This window comes from Podarcis gaigeae (assembly GCF_964106915.1).
Source record: "Podarcis gaigeae genome assembly, chromosome: 14".
Taxonomy (NCBI): Eukaryota; Metazoa; Chordata; class Lepidosauria; order Squamata; family Lacertidae; genus Podarcis; species Podarcis gaigeae.
In genome coordinates, this window is record NC_139690.1 from 45996420 (window position 1) to 46013884 (window position 17465).

General features: G+C 46.4%; 2 protein-coding genes across 3 annotated transcripts in view; both read left to right on the forward strand.

The window, feature by feature from the left end:
• The window catches only part of LOC310831093 (myosin-11), a 1553087-nt gene that overhangs the window by 832153 nt on the left and 703469 nt on the right, over nucleotides 1-17465 (forward strand). Inside the window, exon 36 of the transcript XR_014557758.1 lies at nucleotides 8524-8811. The gene's annotated coding sequence lies outside the window, so the exon portion shown is untranslated. The remainder of the gene's footprint in view (nucleotides 1-8523; nucleotides 8812-17465) is intronic.
• The window catches only part of GRIN2A (glutamate ionotropic receptor NMDA type subunit 2A), a 213513-nt gene that overhangs the window by 143774 nt on the left and 52274 nt on the right, over nucleotides 1-17465 (forward strand). For both annotated transcript variants that reach the window (XM_083711283.1, XM_083711282.1), the window contains exon 5: nucleotides 14007-14121. In XM_083711283.1, the coding sequence (XP_083567409.1) occupies nucleotides 14007-14121 (115 nt within the window). The remainder of the gene's footprint in view (nucleotides 1-14006; nucleotides 14122-17465) is intronic.

The following is a 17465-nucleotide window of genomic DNA, read 5'->3' on the forward strand; positions in this document are numbered from 1 at the left end:
TGAACACCTTGATAAGTGGAAAGCCGGGAACAGGCTATCTTTGCCACGCAAATGTCCCCCTGGACTCAGGCATGGGCACAACCCCCTCTCGGGGGTTGACCAAACCAGTTAGAATCATAGAATCATAGAATCCTAGAGTTGGAAGAGACCACAAGGGCCATCGAGTCCAACCCCCTGCCAAGCAGGAAACACCATCAGAGCACTCCTGACATATGGTTGTCAAGCCTCTGCTTGTCCCTGGATTCCTTTAATGGAATACCCTTCATATAGGGATGGTGAGAGCGTTCCCCCATCCCTATCACCTGAACCAGAGCCTATCCGCAACCTTACAAGTTGTGATGATTTGCTATGCGGCAGGCAAAACCCAAATGGCATCAGCCAAGTGGGGAAAATTCCTGCCGTGCCCCTGTCCCAACGACAGACAACACATGACGGCATAGCAAGGTCAAGTACACAGCCCTAAAAATAGGGAGAGGTGGGCGGTTGTTCTGAATGCACGAGCCGAAAGAGGAAGATCTGGGTCACGTACATGGGTATATCCGTTTGGACTGTGCCCCATTGGCCAGATTAAACCCAACATCAAAGGACCTACCAATCAGGTGTTGAGGCTAGCCAATCTTACCCACCCACAACACAGGAGGTCAGTCTCCAGGTCTCACCACAACACATGCCCTCTTTTAGGGAGGACACGATTTCCTCTCTTTTCCCTCTGACCACTCATTGTCGTCTCACCACCACTCCCTGGGCTCTGAGCCTTCTTCCCTTGGTAGTTCCCCAGCTGGTTCCTTCCACCATTCCTCTGTGTCCAACCAGTCTATGATGTTGGCTTCCTCCAGGTCTAAACAATCCCATGGAGAGACCAATCATTAGCCAGACAGCAGGAGCAGACCAGGATGTGCAGGCCTAGTTTTGAGCACAAAAAGAGCTGGGCCCCAAATCTTCTGCCCTTGGCTGTCATCTGGGGCTGCATGCAGAGTTTACAGTTACTAGAGGTGGCGGCTATTACAAGGTGGCTGTTGATGATTATCCGTTAATGGAGATCTTCGATTACACTTAAAACAACAGCAGCAGCAACAGTTCATCCATCAAAATGCTTGCATACGCTGCCAATGCAGGAAGCAGACTTAATTGTGTGTGGCTTCTTTCCCCAGCATTGTGTTTTCAAGGCTGCCTTACAAGTTGTTGTTGTTGTTTGTTGTTATTTTGCACTAGAGAAGTCAATACATATGTCAGGGATGGGGGAAATGGCATAATGAGAGAAGGCATTTCAAAGGCTCCACTTGTGACTTTTTAAAAATCTGGATACGAGTGAGTTAAAGGAGCACTTCGTGTTACAGATTTGTTCACTCAGTGGCTTGTTGTTGTTGTTGTTTAGTCGTTTAGTCGTTTCCGACTCTTCGTGACCCCATGGACCAGAGCACGCCAGGCACTCCTGTCTTCCCACAGTTTGGTCAGACTCATGCTGGTAGCTTAGAGAACACTGTCCCACCATCTCGTCCTCTGTTGTCCCCTTCTCCTTCTGCCCTCCATCTTTCCCAACATCAGGGTCTTTTCCAGGGAGTCTTCTCTTCTCATGAGGTGGCCAAAGTATTGGAGTCTCAGCTTCAGGATCTGTCCTTCCAGTGAGCACTCAGGGCTGATTTATTTCAGAATGGAGAGGTTTGATAAGGGGCACTCAGTGGCTACTAACCCCAATCACTGTGTTCTACCTCCACTGTCAGAGGCAGTGCACTTGTGAATACTGGCTGCATAAAACCTCGGGAGGGGAGAGCAGCCATGAGTATCCCCCTCTAGGGAGGAAGGCTGCGACTCTGAGGTTTCTTATTTTAGAAAGAAAGGGTGAGTAAGAGGGAGCGCAATCGGAGTTTACAAAAGTATACGTGGCATGGAGGAAACGATAGAGGAATGTTTGCCTCCCCATCTCTCATAACACTAGAACTCAGGGACACCAAGTGGAGCTGAATGTTGGAGAGATAAAAGGAAGCATATATTCATGCAGTATAGGGACGTGGGTGGCGCTGTGGGTTAAACCACACAGCCTAGGACTTGCCGATCAGAAGGGCAGTGGTTCGAATCCCCACGACGGGGTGAGCTCCCATTGTTCGGTCCCTGCTCCTGCCAACCTAGCAGTGCGAAAGCACGTCAAAGTGCAAGTAGATAAATAGGTACCACTCTGGAGGGAAGGTAAATGGCGTTTCTGTGTGCTGCTCTGGTTTGCCAGAAGTGGCTTTGTCATGCTGGCCACATGACCCGGAAGCTGTACGCTGGCTCCCTCGGCCAATAAAACGAGATGAGCACCACAACCGCAGAGTCGGTCATGACTGGACCTAATGAACAGGGGTCCCTTTACCTTTACCTTTATCCATGCAGTGCAGAGTGAACTTTTGGAGCGCACACCTGCAGAGGCAGTGAGAGCCCCGGACTTGGGTGGCTTTAAAAGAGGACGTGGCAAATTCATGGAAGGAGAAGGCTACCAATGGCTACTGGCCATGATGGCTCTGCTCTGCCTCTGCAGTTGTGGGCAGTAATGCTTTTGAATAAAAGTTACTAAGAACTTCAGGAGGGGAGGGTTGCTCTTGTGAGCAGGTCCTCCTTGCAGGTTTTCCACAGGCATCTGGTCGGCCACTGTGAGAACAGAATGCTGGAATAATAATAATAATAATAATAATAATAATAATAATAATAAATTTTATTTATACCCCGCCCTCCCCAGCCAAAGCCAGGCTCAGAGAGGCTAACACCAAGTATAAAACAATTGATTAAAATACAACTTAAAAACAAGATTAAAATACAACGTTAAAATGTAGCCTCATTTCAGTAGAAACTCAAATCAATAAACTTTTTGGGAATGGAAACGTCAGCTCCTGTAAAGTCAATACTAAGTCATCCTGGTTGCTTGATTGCCTGGAAGTCATTTTGGACTCACAGCTGTCCATGGAGGTGCAGGTCAATTCTGTGTCCAGAGCAGTTGTCTACCAGCTCCACCTGGTACGCAGGCTGAGACCCTACCTGCCTGCAGACTGTCTCGTCAGAGTGGTGCATGCTCTAGTTATCTCTCACTTGGACTACTGCAATGTGCTCTACATGGGGCTACCTTTGAAGGTGACTCGGAAACTACAACTCATCCAGAATGCGGCAGCTAGACTGGTGACTGGGGGTGGCTGCCGAGACCATATAACAACCAGTCCTGGAAGACCTACATTGGCTCCCAGTATGTTTCTGAGCAAAATTCAAAGTGCTGGTGCTGACCTTTAAAGCCCAGTATACCTGAAGGAGCATCTTCACTCCCATTGTTCAGCCCGGACACTGAGGTCCAGCTCCGAGGGCCTTCTGGCAGTTCCCTCACTGTGAGAAGCAAAGTTACAGGGAACCAGGCAGAGGGCCTTCTTGGTAGTGGCACCCACTCTGTGGAATACCCTCCTACCACATGTCAAGGAAATAAACAACTATCTGACTTTTGGAAGACATCTGAAGGCAGCCCTGAATCGGGAAGTTTTTAATGTTAGATGTTTTATTGTGCTTTTAATATTTTGTTGGGAGCCGCCCAGAGCGGCTGGGGAAACCCAGCCAGTTGGGCGGGGTAATTTATTATTATTAGGTGTATGTGTGTAGAAAACACTCTGGAGTGTAGGAAGTTAAAAGTCCCATCTGTGGGTCCTTCCACTTTTGCCTCTGGTCCCACCAGACCCCAGAAGGTTCTCCATGAACCAGGACCTACCTGAAAAATCTCCCACCCTTGTTTTAGCTCATCAGAAGATGTAATAACGGCAATTCCTGCATCTGTTTGAGTCGTATGTTTGCAAACTGGGTAGAAAGTCTCAGACCATTTCTGGTCTCCCTGCTTCGGAGGAAATTTTCCACATTTCCACACTGACGTGCACAGAGTGGCCTGTTTGGTTTGCTTTCAACATAGGCTCTTGATGGTCTGCAAACAGCCACTTGATCCTGCTAATCATTTTTATTGTATTACCGTAACTGGCCACAAGGTGTCTCCGTTGCTTTTCTGAATCGCCGTTGAAATCGCACACGTTTTTAATAATCCCATTAAGAGTTTATATGGAAAAGTTTCTTTTCAACGATTGGACCTGGTTCTCTAACATCCCTCTCCAGTCAAAACAAAAAAAAAATTCCTTCCAGTAGCACCTTAAAGACCAACTAAGTCAGTTCTTGGTATGAGCTTTCGTGTGCATGCACACTTCTTCAGATAGGGCAGGCTCTGGTTCGTTTGGTGTCAAATCCTAATGTTAACACGGGGGAACAAAGCAATAGGAAGTTCAGAGGGTTGTAGGAAGCGGCGTTTTATCGAGTCCGTTCAGCTAGATCAGTATTGGCAGAGCTAAGCAGGGTGGAAACGCCAAGTGCTGCTATATTACAACTCCCATAATCTCTGACTGTTGGTCCATTCTGGCTGGAGCTGATGGGAGCTGGACTCCAACAACATCTGGAGGGCTACAGATTCTATGTCCCTGGCCTAGGTAAAGAAAGGTAAAGGGACCCCTGACCATTAGGTCCAGTTGCGGCCGACTCTGGGGTTGCGGCGCTCATCTCGCTTTATTGGCCGAGGGAGCCGGCGTACAGCTTCCGCGTCATGTGGCCAGCATGACTAAGCCGCTTCTGGCGAACCAGAGCAGAGCACTAAAATGCCGTTTACCTTCCCTATTTATCTACTTGCACTTTGACATGCTTTCGAACTGCTAGGTTGGCAGGAGCAGGGACCGAGGAACGGGAGCTCACCCCGTCGTGGGGATTCGAACCGCTGACCTTCTGATCAGCAAGCCCTAGGCTCCGTGGTTTAACCCACAGCGCCACCCGTGTCCCTGGCCCTGGCCTGCACAGTGGGAATTCCTGCTTGCAAATGGCAGACAAGCCAAAATTTACCTGGAGATGCCAAGAATTGTGTCTGGGGCCTTCTCTATAACAGGAAATGCTCTGCCACTGAGCTTTTGCCCCTAATTGCAGAGGTTGAAGCTGGGATCTGCTGCAATTAGGGCTGGTCATTTTAGGATGTGAAACTTAATTTTTGCAAATTTATTCATTGAGGGGTCTTATTTTGGGGTGTGTGGAATTCAAATCTGCTATTATTTTAGTGACTTGACAGCATTTAGCTTGGTCAGTCTTAGACCCTCCTAGCGTCCCAGTTTCTGATCTGATTCCAGAATCTCTCTGTTTCCATTGGATAAATGTTGGAGGGTATGGTAGGATGTCCCTGTTTTCTTTGGAGAAATGTTGCAGGCTATGGAGTTACGCGACTCCTGAGCTAAGGAGATAAGTAACTGTACAACCTTTAGAAGACATCTGAAGTACTGCAAAGTACTGAAAAGGCCCTGGCCCTAGTTGAGACCACTCTAACCACCTTGCGGCTCGGGACCTCCAAAGTGTTGTTATTTGTGGACCTTAAGGTCCTCCGCGTGGCATACCAGGAGAGGCGGTCCCGTAGGTACGAGGGTCCTAGTTGCTGAGATCATGAGCGAAAGAGTGCTATTGTCCTTACATCGTCCTTGCTGGTTTCTTGGAAGCCTCCAGCTGGCAATTGTGAGAACAGAATTCTGGATTAGATGGGAAGATGGAATGGTTGGTGGATTAAGAGAAGGACCAAGGCTCACCTGTAGAGCATCTGCTTTGCACGCAGAAGGTCCCAGTTTCAATTCCCAGTATCTCCAGGTAGTACTGGAAGAGACATTTAACTGAAATCCTGGCAGGCCACTGCCAGTCTGTGCAGGCAATATTGAGCCAGATGACCCAGTAGTCTGACCCACTAAAGCGTCTTTCAATGTTCCTTTGGTTTTGATTTGATCTGGGAAAGCAGTTCTTTCATTAAAATAAATAAATGCATAATCAGTTACAGAGTTCTTCCTGGTGCCACTGAGGCTGCTACTCATACAGCTGCGAAATAAAGTTACAGGGATATAGACCTTTGGTTAACGAGATGTTATATTCAAACTTTTTGCAGTTCTCTCCATTTTATTGTCCTGTTACATCTGATTATGGTCTTCCAGTTCATTTTATCTTTAAATCTATTGACAGAAAGAGGAACACACTGACTGCTTTGAGATTTCAGCCCATGCCCATAGCATATTTAGAGGTGAGATTTGCTAGAATGCCTGCAAATTGTCATTGATGCATTTGTGGGCAGAGAGGGGTTGGAATATATTGTTCCCTACATATTGTAGTGTTGCCTGTATCATTCCTCTAGGGGTAGGGATTTTTTTCCCCTCCGCCTTTAAGAGGTTCTTGAGACAGTTTCTTTCTTTCTTTTCACAGTAGGGAGGGAATCTGTTACTTCTTGGTTGATAGAGATAAATATATCCCAGGTACGCTTTCTGTGCTTGCCTTAGAAGCACACAGATCAAGCAAAACCGTTTCACACAGAATGGGGTGCAACACTCTGGAAATCCTCTGTGCTAAAAATGTACTGTATCTTTCTGCTTGACTATGGGGGAACCCTAGGGTTGGAAGTCCAGCTGGAACAGATCTATGGCTGAGCCATAGGCACCAACTCCATGGGGCTGAGGCAGTTTGGGGGCCCCAATGCTTTTTCTTTCTTTCTTTTTCAAAATTTTGTTCATTTGGTTTTTCATAATGTTAATGCATAACATATATAACCATTATATGGTTTTGAATTATGGTGCTGGAGGAGACTCTTGAGAGTCCCATGGACTGCAAGAAGATCCAACCTATCTATTCTGAAGGAAATCAGCCCTGAGTGCTCACTGGAAGGACAAATCCTGAAGCTGAGGTTCCAACACTTTGGCCACCTCATGAGAAGAGAAGACTCCCTGGAAAAGACCCTGGTGCTGGGGAAGATGGAGGGCACAAGGAGAAGGGGACGACAGAGGACGAGATGGTTGGACAGTGTTTTCAAAGCTACCAGCATGAGTTTGACCAAACTGCGGGAGGCAGTGGAAGACAGAAGTGCCTGGCATACTTTGGTCCATGGGGCCATGGAGAGTCGGACACGACTAAATGACTAAACAACAACAACAACAATAACCATTGAAAAATAAAAATAAAACAAAAGGTTTCTCAAACTTTCAGACCTCCCTCCTTCCCTCCCTGGGTTCCAGGTCAATCTTTCATTTCTGGATCTTTTACTGTAATCTGTCTAATAAGCATCCATAGTTTCCAAAGTTTGTGTTACTTTACAAGTGTCATTGTATTCCTGCTAATGATCTCATCTGTTTACGGTGGTCTCTCAAATATATTATAAAGTTATTCCATTCTTTCACAAATATTTGGTCTTCCTGATTTCTCATCTTTCCCGTCATTCTTGCCATTTCAGTATAATCCATCAACTTGGTCTGCGGTTCTTCTCTGGTTGGTACTTTATCTTCTTTCCATCCATGGGCTAAGAGCATCCGTGCTGCTGTTGTAGCATACATAAGCAGTCGTTTCTTTTCTTTTGGTAGTTCTGCACCTATGATTCCTGACCAAAAAAACTTCGTTTTTTTTTTAAAAAAACAAAAGTTATCTTAAACTTTTTTCCCAATTCATTATATATCATTTCCCAATGCTTTTTAAAAATCTTTATTGCATTTTTAATTTTTTTTTTACAAAAAGAAATCAGTTGAACATTGCATCCAGATACCTAAAAATACAAAGAAAAAGAAAGAAGTAAAAATATAAAAAGAAAATAAATAGAAAAGAGAGGGGGAAATGCAAAAAATGAATTTGTCAAGTACACAAAATTGTTCAAAGGATACAAACACTAATTTAAATATTCTATACACCAGGTTCTCAGAAAGAAATGCATTTTCCTTCCTTCCTTCCTTCCTTCCTTCCTTCCTTCCTTCCTTCCTTCCTTTCTTTCTTTCTTTCTTTCTTTCTTTCTTTCTTTCTTTCTTTCTTTCTGTCACTTTCTTTCTGCTCTGGAAAACTACCGGTAGTTTGAATCTCTGCTATATTAGTTTGACTTCCCTCTATCTCTTTGCGGCTTCAACACTTCTCTTAAGTAACAGGTATTTTGTATTTTTTGTATTCATTTATGTACAATCCATTCCCCCCATTATATCTGCAACAGATATAATGTATAATGATATCATTCCCCAATGCTTTTTCTTAGTGGGACAGGTCCTTCCAATGTTCAGAGGGTGGAGGGGGGGGGGGGAAACATGGCGCAGGGCACAAAATGGCTTTGGTACCTGGTCGCTCCTCCTCCTGCCACATGGGGGAGGGATGGAGAAGCAGCCCCCAGCCAGTGGTTCAATAGGAGGAGGAAGAGGATGCCAATACTGGAGTGAAGTGCAGTGTGGCTAAGTAGTCAGAAACTCCTCCTGCTGCTGCCGCCACTGGCTGAGGGGGGGGGCGCGGTCTTTCCTTTCCTCTGCATGGGGAGGGGGAGGATGGGGCCCACTGGCCTCGGGGGCTGTGATGTCCCCCTCCCGGCTCATTGCAGCATCAAGGGTATAATGTCAGGACGTTGTGTTGGGTGCCCACAATCTTTTCCAGAAGTTGGCACTACTGGGCTGAGCCGTCTGATTCCTGGCTCAGTTGGTGTGAACTCTGCTGTTATAAGAGGGGGGAAAGTGCTCCTTTTCCCTTATGGCATATCCAAGAGCCCATATAGAGTCTATAAGTGGGTTCCCTATCGGTAGGAGAAAATAACAGAGGCCAACCAGAGAATATTGAGAAGCAAAGCAGCTAGTAAGCCTGATCTTTGTTAACTGTTGCAACAGGGCCCCCACTCAACACATGCAGGAGGGAGGATAGAACCCAGAACAATGGTGCGCAAGCCCTTATATAGACTTTTGAAATTGCCCACACTGTAGCCCAAGACAACCTGCCAAAAACATCATACATACATCACAGAAGGAGGCGGTCTACAGCAGAGGAGGTGGTCTACAGCTGAAATCCTGCCTGCCAGGATACCTGATAATGGCCACTGATTTCATTACCTGGGCAACCTGTCCATTCTTTTGTGATGGTTAATACTTTAGTTCAGGGATAGGCAAACTTGGCCCTCCAGATGATTTGAGACTACAGTTCCCATCATCCCTGACCACTGGTCCTGTTAGCTAGGGATGATGGAAGTTGTAGTCCCAAAACATCTGGAGGGCCGAGTTTGCCTATGCCTGCTTTTGTTCTTGAATCCAGGTCACAGACTCACTCTATTCATACACAAATGCAGCCTTAAGACAGGATTTGCAAGCAAAAAGACAGTGGGAAGGCTTTCCCCATTTTCCTCCCTTACTGCAGAGGAATATTTGAGGTCATTGGGAGAGTCAAAATGGCTTCAGGGTTGCTCTCCCATACTATTTCCGACACATGGTTCATATATTTAGATACGTGTGCATTTCTGAATATCTATTCTGTATTTGAGACCTTAGAATTTTTATAACACTGCTGAAGATGCTGAGGATGTGTGCCCGTGCTAAATCCCAAACCATTTGTCTCAGCCATGTGACCTGGAAACCTGGCACAGACCACTATTTTAAAGGCTTGTTTCCCTCCCTTGCCAGGCTTAGGCAGAGTGGAAATAGCAGAACGAGGTCTAGATCCATTTTAACTTTACACCAGCCTGGTTTATGTCAGCTTCTCGTACACAGGATTGCTCCTAAAGTCTGCATTTTTTGTGATAACTAATAGCTCTTTCACTGACTGACTGATGGCATTGTGGTTCAGAAGTTTTGTTCTAAAGCGCCTCTGCCAATGACTAATTTTTTTTTAAAAAAAATTGTGATCTCTCGTGGGCTGGTTGAAGCTCTCCGGGAAGAGAGAAACAATGTGCGTTTCTGAGGTATGCTGAGAAAGCAGCTGGAACGGGAAATGTCTGTGGAGGCCAGGGAAAGAACTGTGTGAGAAAGGATGTGCTATTTGCCATCTTTTGGATCAGCCAGAAAACCCACCAAACTCAACCTGGTGAAGCGTGGAACAGTGTGTGTTGAGTATAGCTGAATGCCAGATGTTGGAGTCTGCAAGAGGGGAAAGCAGACTCTCCAAGTGTCCCTATTTTCCAGGAACAGCCTCGGATTTACAGAAGCAGTCCCAGTTTCTGATTTGATCCCAGAATATCCCACTTTTCCTTAGGACATCCTGATTTTCATCAGAGAAATGTTGAAGGATATAGTGTTATGTGACTCCTGAGCCAAGGGCTATATTCAACTATACAACCTTTAAAAGGCATCTGAAGGCAGCCCTGTATAGGGAATTCTTAAATGTTTAATGTTTTATTATGTTTTCATATATGTTGGAAGCCTCCCAGAGTGACTGGGACAAGCCAGTCAGGTGGCTGGAGTATAAATAATAGAATTATTATGATGGAATTGGACACCCCTATTTTCATCAGATAAATGTTGGAAGGTATGGGAGTGTGGTCTCGTGTTTGTGGGTTTCCAACAGATTCATAGGATCACAGAATTGTAGAGTTGGAAGGGACCCTGGGGGGTTGGCTTCTGTGAGATGTAAGGGTAAAAGGTAGAGGATCCCTGGATGGTTAAGTCCAGGGTTGCAGTGCTCATCTCACTTTCAGGACGAGGGTTTGTCCACAGACAGATTTCCAGGTCATGTGGCCAGCATGACTAAACCACTTCTGGAGCAACAGGACACCATGACTGAAAGCAGAGCAGCGCACGGAAACGCCATTTATCTTCCCGCCAGAGCGGTACCTATTTGTATACTTGCACTGGTGTGCTTTCCAACTGCTAGGTTGGCAGGAGCTGGGACAGAGCAACAGGAGCTCACCCTGTCACGAGGATTCAAACCGCCGACCTTCTGATCAGCAAGCCCAAGAGGCTCAGTGGTTTAGACCACAGCGCCACCTGCTCCCCTGCTGCTGTGAGAACAGGATACTAGACTAGATGGGCCAGTGGTCTGATCCAGCAGAGCTCTTCTTATGATGGGTAGTGCTGAATGAGAAGGTTGAGGAAGCTCCATCCAGCTGGGTGCCTACACATAAAAGCAGTGAGAAACTAGGATGATGTCAGCAGGTTCCAGGAAGTGAGATTTGGGGGGGGGGGTGATGTGTGAGTTTTGTTGGGCACCTGGGTGAGAGATGAGATGAAGAGCCAAGAGGCTGAGAGGGGATGTACACCTGCTTGCAGACTTCCCATAGAGGAATCTGGTGGACCACTGTGAAAACAGGATGCTGGGCTAGATGGGATCTTCTCTTGTTCTCATAATCATAATCCAGCTGTTTGGTTTAAATGTTCATAAACGGCATTCTAGAAATCTCCCACCAGCGTCAAAGACTTAGAACCAACACTACATTATTTGATAACATCTGTAAAGATTTATCCTGGGTACAGTGTGCTGTTTCTGCCGATCATAACCCAGCAAATCCATTTTCCCAGTTGCTACAGAGCTAGGCAAAACATGATTGGAACAATCTATTACTAGCATAAAACCGAACATGGACTTAATAGCTTTCCAGGCTTGAGAAATTGCTCTCCTGCTCTTTGGTAATGGGCCAGGTTCTTTTGTTTTTGCTGGCCTCATTCATACGTGCAAGTTGATGCTCCCAAGAACCAACGACTTATGCATATGCCTGAGCCAGACCATAATGACATAGGGATGTGCATTATTTTAAAGTTGCTGCGTTTTGCCTGTTAACAACTACCAGCACCATTAATAAATGACACTTCCCAGGATTCCATTTTTGTGGGGGTGGGGGGAGCCATGATCAATTAAAGTGGCATGATACTGCTTCAAATGTATAATGCATATGGGGCCTTGCTTTCTTCTAAGCTAGCCCTGCTATAGCCTGCAAGGAGGCTGTCCAATGTGGGATTTGGTTGATATTTCAGCTCAGCCTGTGCTTGAACACATTTCCGATTTGCTGTGTAGTTGAACCAAAGCTTTGTTCGCAGGAGGAACGGCTGAATCTCTGGAATCAACAAAGAAGCAGCTTTCCTGTATCATATACCTTGCAGCATATTTCAAGAAAGGCTCTGGAAAGTGTTATGAATGAGATTTCAAGAAATAATGAAATGAAAGATTGCCTAAAAAGATATTAGAATAAACTAAAATTAACAGCCCCTTTTTCTTGCTGGTTCAGATCTGTGATCCATGAAACTAATTCCATGAGCCCTAGAAGGGGACTGGGAAGAATTGCAGGGGCGGCTGGTATTCATTGCAACTGGACTTGTGTGGAAGGCTGGGAGGCCAGCAGTAGGTGGCAGCAGAGCTGATCACAGGCAAACTTAGTTCTAGTTTTGGCACCATCTTCCTGCCTTCTTGAGTTCTGCAAGGGCAACACTGTCAGGCAGTGCTACCTCCTGGAGGCTATAAGGAAGAAGGCAAGCAGGTGGGGTCTGGCTGAGTGAAGTTGGTGGGCCAGTACCTCATTGGCTAATGGGCCAGCCTCTCACTGTTTCCGTATTATCAGAGAAATGTTGCAGGGTATGCATTAGCCACCTGTACAACTTTCATAATTGCTCCTCCACCAGCTTTTGCCTCTGTCCGTCCCCACCACCGACATTTGACCCCCCAAGAACATCACATGCAAAGACCTCCTGAAGCAGCAAAAAGGTTTCCCAGTCTTGTTGTCAGGAGACCTATGTGGAACTGTAGTTAAAGGCAGTTTGGAAACAGCAACTGGTCCAAAATGCACACACTGGAGCATTGAGTGGAGCCACACAACTGGATCGAGCCATGTGAAGCTTTAGGCATCTTCATTCATTGCGTATTTGTTTGCAAGTATGATGCAAGTCCCAGTGCTATTGGCCTGAACAATCAAGGATGAGGATGTATTCTGAATCACCACCTCCCCTATGAACCAGCCCTGGGCTCCACAGTCATGTCTCTGCCTGTCTCTGCATCCCATCACCAGTAGAGATATATTGTTTGGGTACCAGAGGCAGAGACCTTTTGGTGGTTGGACAAAACTGTGGAAGAATCCATCTAGTGTGCCCTCTCTCTTTCTCTCTCTGCTTGGCATTTGAAACTTCCTTGTTCAATGTTTAGTGGCCCGAAGCCTTCTGAAATTGCCTCTACTCTGCTGTTGTTACAGTTATAGGTGTTGAATTGTGTTCTTTCGCATTTTGCTACAAAATCTTTGAATGAGCGATGCCTTTGACATTTGTAAGCTGTGCTGGGGTTTATGGAAAAGCTAGCTCAAGATCTAAACAGGTAATAAATTCTCATCAGATCCCACCGGGTAAACAAGCGCAACCGCAGCATAAGCTAACGGATGCTTGGCTCAAATGAATAAAGCCCGTCTTTTTACTGTCACAACTATTTCTCCCTTTCTGTATCGCGGTATCACACTCCCAGTGGCACTTAGCTGCAAAATCACAGATGCAGGTTTTTATCAGAATCATTATTGTGTGCTTTAGGTGCATTATTATCTGCAACAGGCTTCATTTACTATCACGACCCCTTTTCAAAAGCACAGGCATCTCTCTCTTTGGGGCAGAACGCAGATTGAAATCCTGGATGTGCGCCGCATGGACTGTTAAATTAATTGTGCATCGTCTTGCACATCTGCTCACTGCTGTACTTTTCCTTGCAGGTCCAGCGATAAATGATATTTTCAATCTGGCCACAATTTGGCCACTCCTTTTCTGAAGGTCCCACAGATATTGTGAAGGGGCGAGGGGATGATCTTCTCGAATATGCTCTCTGTCTGAGACACTCCCCTGCCCTGGCTAGTGCAGGGACTTTGCAGCAGCCCAGCAGAAGCTCTCCAGACCGTTCATACTGGCTCATTTCTCATAGTCTAACTTATTATGTGGCGGGATAAGAAATGGCCCGCGTTTTGCAGAATTGGGCACATCTGCATAATGGCTTGGCTGTCACTTCAAAGGAACAGCCTCTTGGTCCCTTTAGCCCTGCAGGCTTTGGCTGCAAAACCACACTTACAGAGGAATTAAGCGCTGCCGATCTTAATGGGACTAATTCCCCAGCTTGTACATGGCGGATTTGGTTTCAGCCCCCCAAAAAGAGGAGTTTTAGAGCAAAGAGAGGATTTATGGTGCATGTTTCGTCGGAGCTAATCCAATGACTGAATTAGCTTGCTCATTAACCGTTGGACAGCTCATTAATTTCCCTTTGAACGTTTCCTTTCTCTCTAGGTTTATGATGAATGTGACCTGGGAAGGCAGGGATTTATCCTTCACCGAAGATGGCTACCAGGCGCACCCCAGACTGGTGGTCATTGTGCTAAATCAAACCCGGTCGTGGGAGAAGGTAAGGCCTTGGGGCTCACAAAAGAGAAGCAGAAACAATTCCACGGTTCCATTTCTTAAAATAGCTTTTGAATTTCATGCACGGAGCACAGAGCATGCACTATTTGCTTTGTGCCTTGCCGTTGCCTTCTGCATATTGGCGTCTTTCCCTGCCCTTGGTATTATCCAATGCATAGGAATGTAAGACAAGCCCTGATGGATCATGCCAATGGCCCACTTGACAGCGGAGGTGGAACATAGGCTTTATGGCTCGCATATTCATAAAACTACAGAAAGAAGGTATTTCTTGGTGCAACTGGCTATGTGGCTAGGGAGGGGACCCTAGTTCAGTGGCAGAGCAGAAACCACCCACCTCCAGTTAAATGGACCATGTAGCAGGAAAAGACCCCTGGCTGACACCTCGGAGGTACAAAGCTGAGCCTACCATTAGGCAGATGCTAAGAGGGAGGCACAGGAAGCGGGTGGCACTGTGGGTTAAACCACAGAGCCTAGGACTTGCCGATCAGCAGTTCAAATGCCCATGACGTGGTGAGCTCCTGTTGCTCAGTCCCTGCTCCTGCCCACCTAGCAGTTCGAAAGCACGTCAAAGTGCAAGTAGATAAATAGGTACTGCTCCGGCGGGAAGGTAAACGGTGTTTCCGTGTGCTGCTTTGGTTCACCAGAAGCGGCTTAGTCATGCTGGCCCCATGACCCAGAAGCTGTATGCCGGCTCCCTCGGCCAATAAAGCGAGATGAGCGCCGCAACCTCAGAGTCAGTCACGACTGGACCTAACAGTCAGGGGTCCCTTTACCTTTAAGAGGGAGGTACAGAGGAGACAGAAGACATCTGAAGGCAGTCCTCTGTTGGGAAGTTTTTAATGTTTGATGTTTTATTGTGTTTCGATATATGCTGTAAGCTGCCCAGAGTGGTTGGGGAAACCCAGCCAGATGGGTGGGGTATAATAATAATAATAATAATAATAATAATAATAATAATAATTGGGTTTGCAGTGGAGAATTGTCCTTTTGGCTCAATGGAGCACCACAGTGATCAGCCAGCACTCACCTCATTGCCTTCTTACTTGCAACCAGTTCAATGGGTGGCACTGTCTGGCAGATAGGGCTTGAGACAGCAGAAGAACAATTGCAAATGTTACCTTTGTAATGTCAGCTGTGTTTCTGCACACATTTGCATGCCATCCATACAAGCAAGAGGCATTCTTAGAGTTACAACATACACTCCATGCAAACTGCAGAAAGTGAGGACACCCTACATTTCTATGCATATAGGAAGACATGTAAGATGTAGCTGGTCCCTTCGTCTTCCTCTCTCTCCAAAAAAGAGAAGAAAGGTAGCCCTGGGATTTGATTTGAGGATGGTTCCAAATGACACGGAAAGGCTTGGATTTTAACTCAATTTAGCTCTCAATTAATTCACTGTTGCAGCGCGGCAGTCCCATCTGTAAAAAGCTGGCGTCCTTATTAATCTCATCTGTAACTAAACGTGGAGAGAGAGAGAGAGAGAGAGAGAGAGAGAGAGAGAGATGAAGCAGAGTGTTGCTGGTCACATTCAATCATTTCTATATACCATTTACTGTATCATTCTTTGCCAGAGTCACATGCTCCCAAAAACCTTTTACCGTGCTGCTCAAGGGCCATTTTAACTTTGAGAGAATGGCGCGATTCTCCATATGGGCAGCAATTAAAGCCGGCGTGCATTAATTCATGGTAATCATGATTCTTGGTGCATAATAGCAGTTATGTTTAAGAATGCTGGAGAGAGAGAAAGGAAAGAAACGGATGATCGTCAAGGGCACACAGTTGCTTACGGTGCCCATTAGACAAGTGCGGGGAAATGTGCAGCGAGGTGAACAAAGACTGAGCCAAAATAACAAGGAGGAGCAAAGGACCTGGACGGATTTGTTGGGCCGGCCCTGACAATAGGCATCAGGGGGCTGCGGCCGATATCCCCTGCAGTCAGCTTGGCAGCTAGAAAAGGTGAAGCAAGTGACAAATGGATTGAGAGCTCGAAGAAGCAACTTCCTTGAAAGGAAAGCCAGAACTGGGAGGAGCTTTCAGATGTTGTTGGACTACATATCCCATCATCCCTTGATCACTAGCCATGCTGAGTGAGGCTGATGGGAACTGGAGTTCAAGAACGTCTGGAGAGCATTGTGTTGTCTACCCTGGGGCTAAACATTTGGGTATGTCTTAGTTTGGGCATGGGGTGGTGGTAGACACAAGATAAAGGTAAAGGTAAAGGGACCCCTGACCATTAGGTCCAGTCGCGGACGACTCTGGGGTTGCAGCGCTCATCTCTCTTTATTGGCTGAGGGAGCCGGTGTACAGCTTCCAGGTCATGGGGCCAGCATGACTAAGCCACTTCTGGCGAACCAGAGCAGCTCATGGAAATGCTGTTTACCTTCCCGCCAGAGCGGTACCTATTTATCTACTTGCACATTTTTGGTGTGCTTTCGAACTGCTAGGTTGGCAGGAGCAGGGACCGAGCAATGGGAGCTCACCCCGTCACGGGGATTTGAACCGCCGACCTTCTGATCGGCAGGTCCTAGGCTCTGTGGTTTAACCTACAGTGCCACCCGTGCCCCTAGACACAAGATAGGGGTTTATAAAAATTAGGCATGGTGGAGAAGTGGTCTGAGACCATTTCTTTGTAAGGTTAGATCTCCAGTGAGAATGCATAAGAGAATGGGCAAAATAACATCTTCCCCTCAAGGCACTACAGTTCCCAGAGTTCCCTGGGGAAAGGGATTGATTGTTAAACTGTTCTGGGAATTAAAGCTCCTTGGGGGGGATAGGGGGTCTCCTACCAACTCTCAGCACCCCTAACAAACTTCAGCTCCCAGAATTCTTTGGGGGGAAGCCATGACTTGTTTAAAGTGGTATCATTGTGCTTTAAGTGTATTGTGTGAATTGCTACCATCTATGGCAGTGTAGAATTGGTTACCTGCTTTGGCTATTGTCCTTAGATTGTCTTCCATGAACTGTGTTGGCGCTGAGAGAATCAGCAACTAGCCCAGGGTCACCCAGTGGGCTTCGTGGCTCAGTAGGGGATTTGAACCCTTGTCTCCCAGGTCCTAGTCCAACACTCTAACCACTACACTACCACTGGCTCTGCACCCCCCACCTGAATATAGCAGAGTGCCTCCTTTAAGATCACTCATTTGGGTCCCTGAAGGCAACTGTCTCATCAGGTTTTCCCTCGTACACCGCCACTGGTCTGCCTCATCTCCAGCCCATTGTGTTAACCTGATTAACAATATACTGTTGTCTTCCTCAAAACTGTTCTGCTTCTGGTAATTGTTCCTTCCATTTCAAAATAGCAGGGAAAATGGACACCCCCTCACC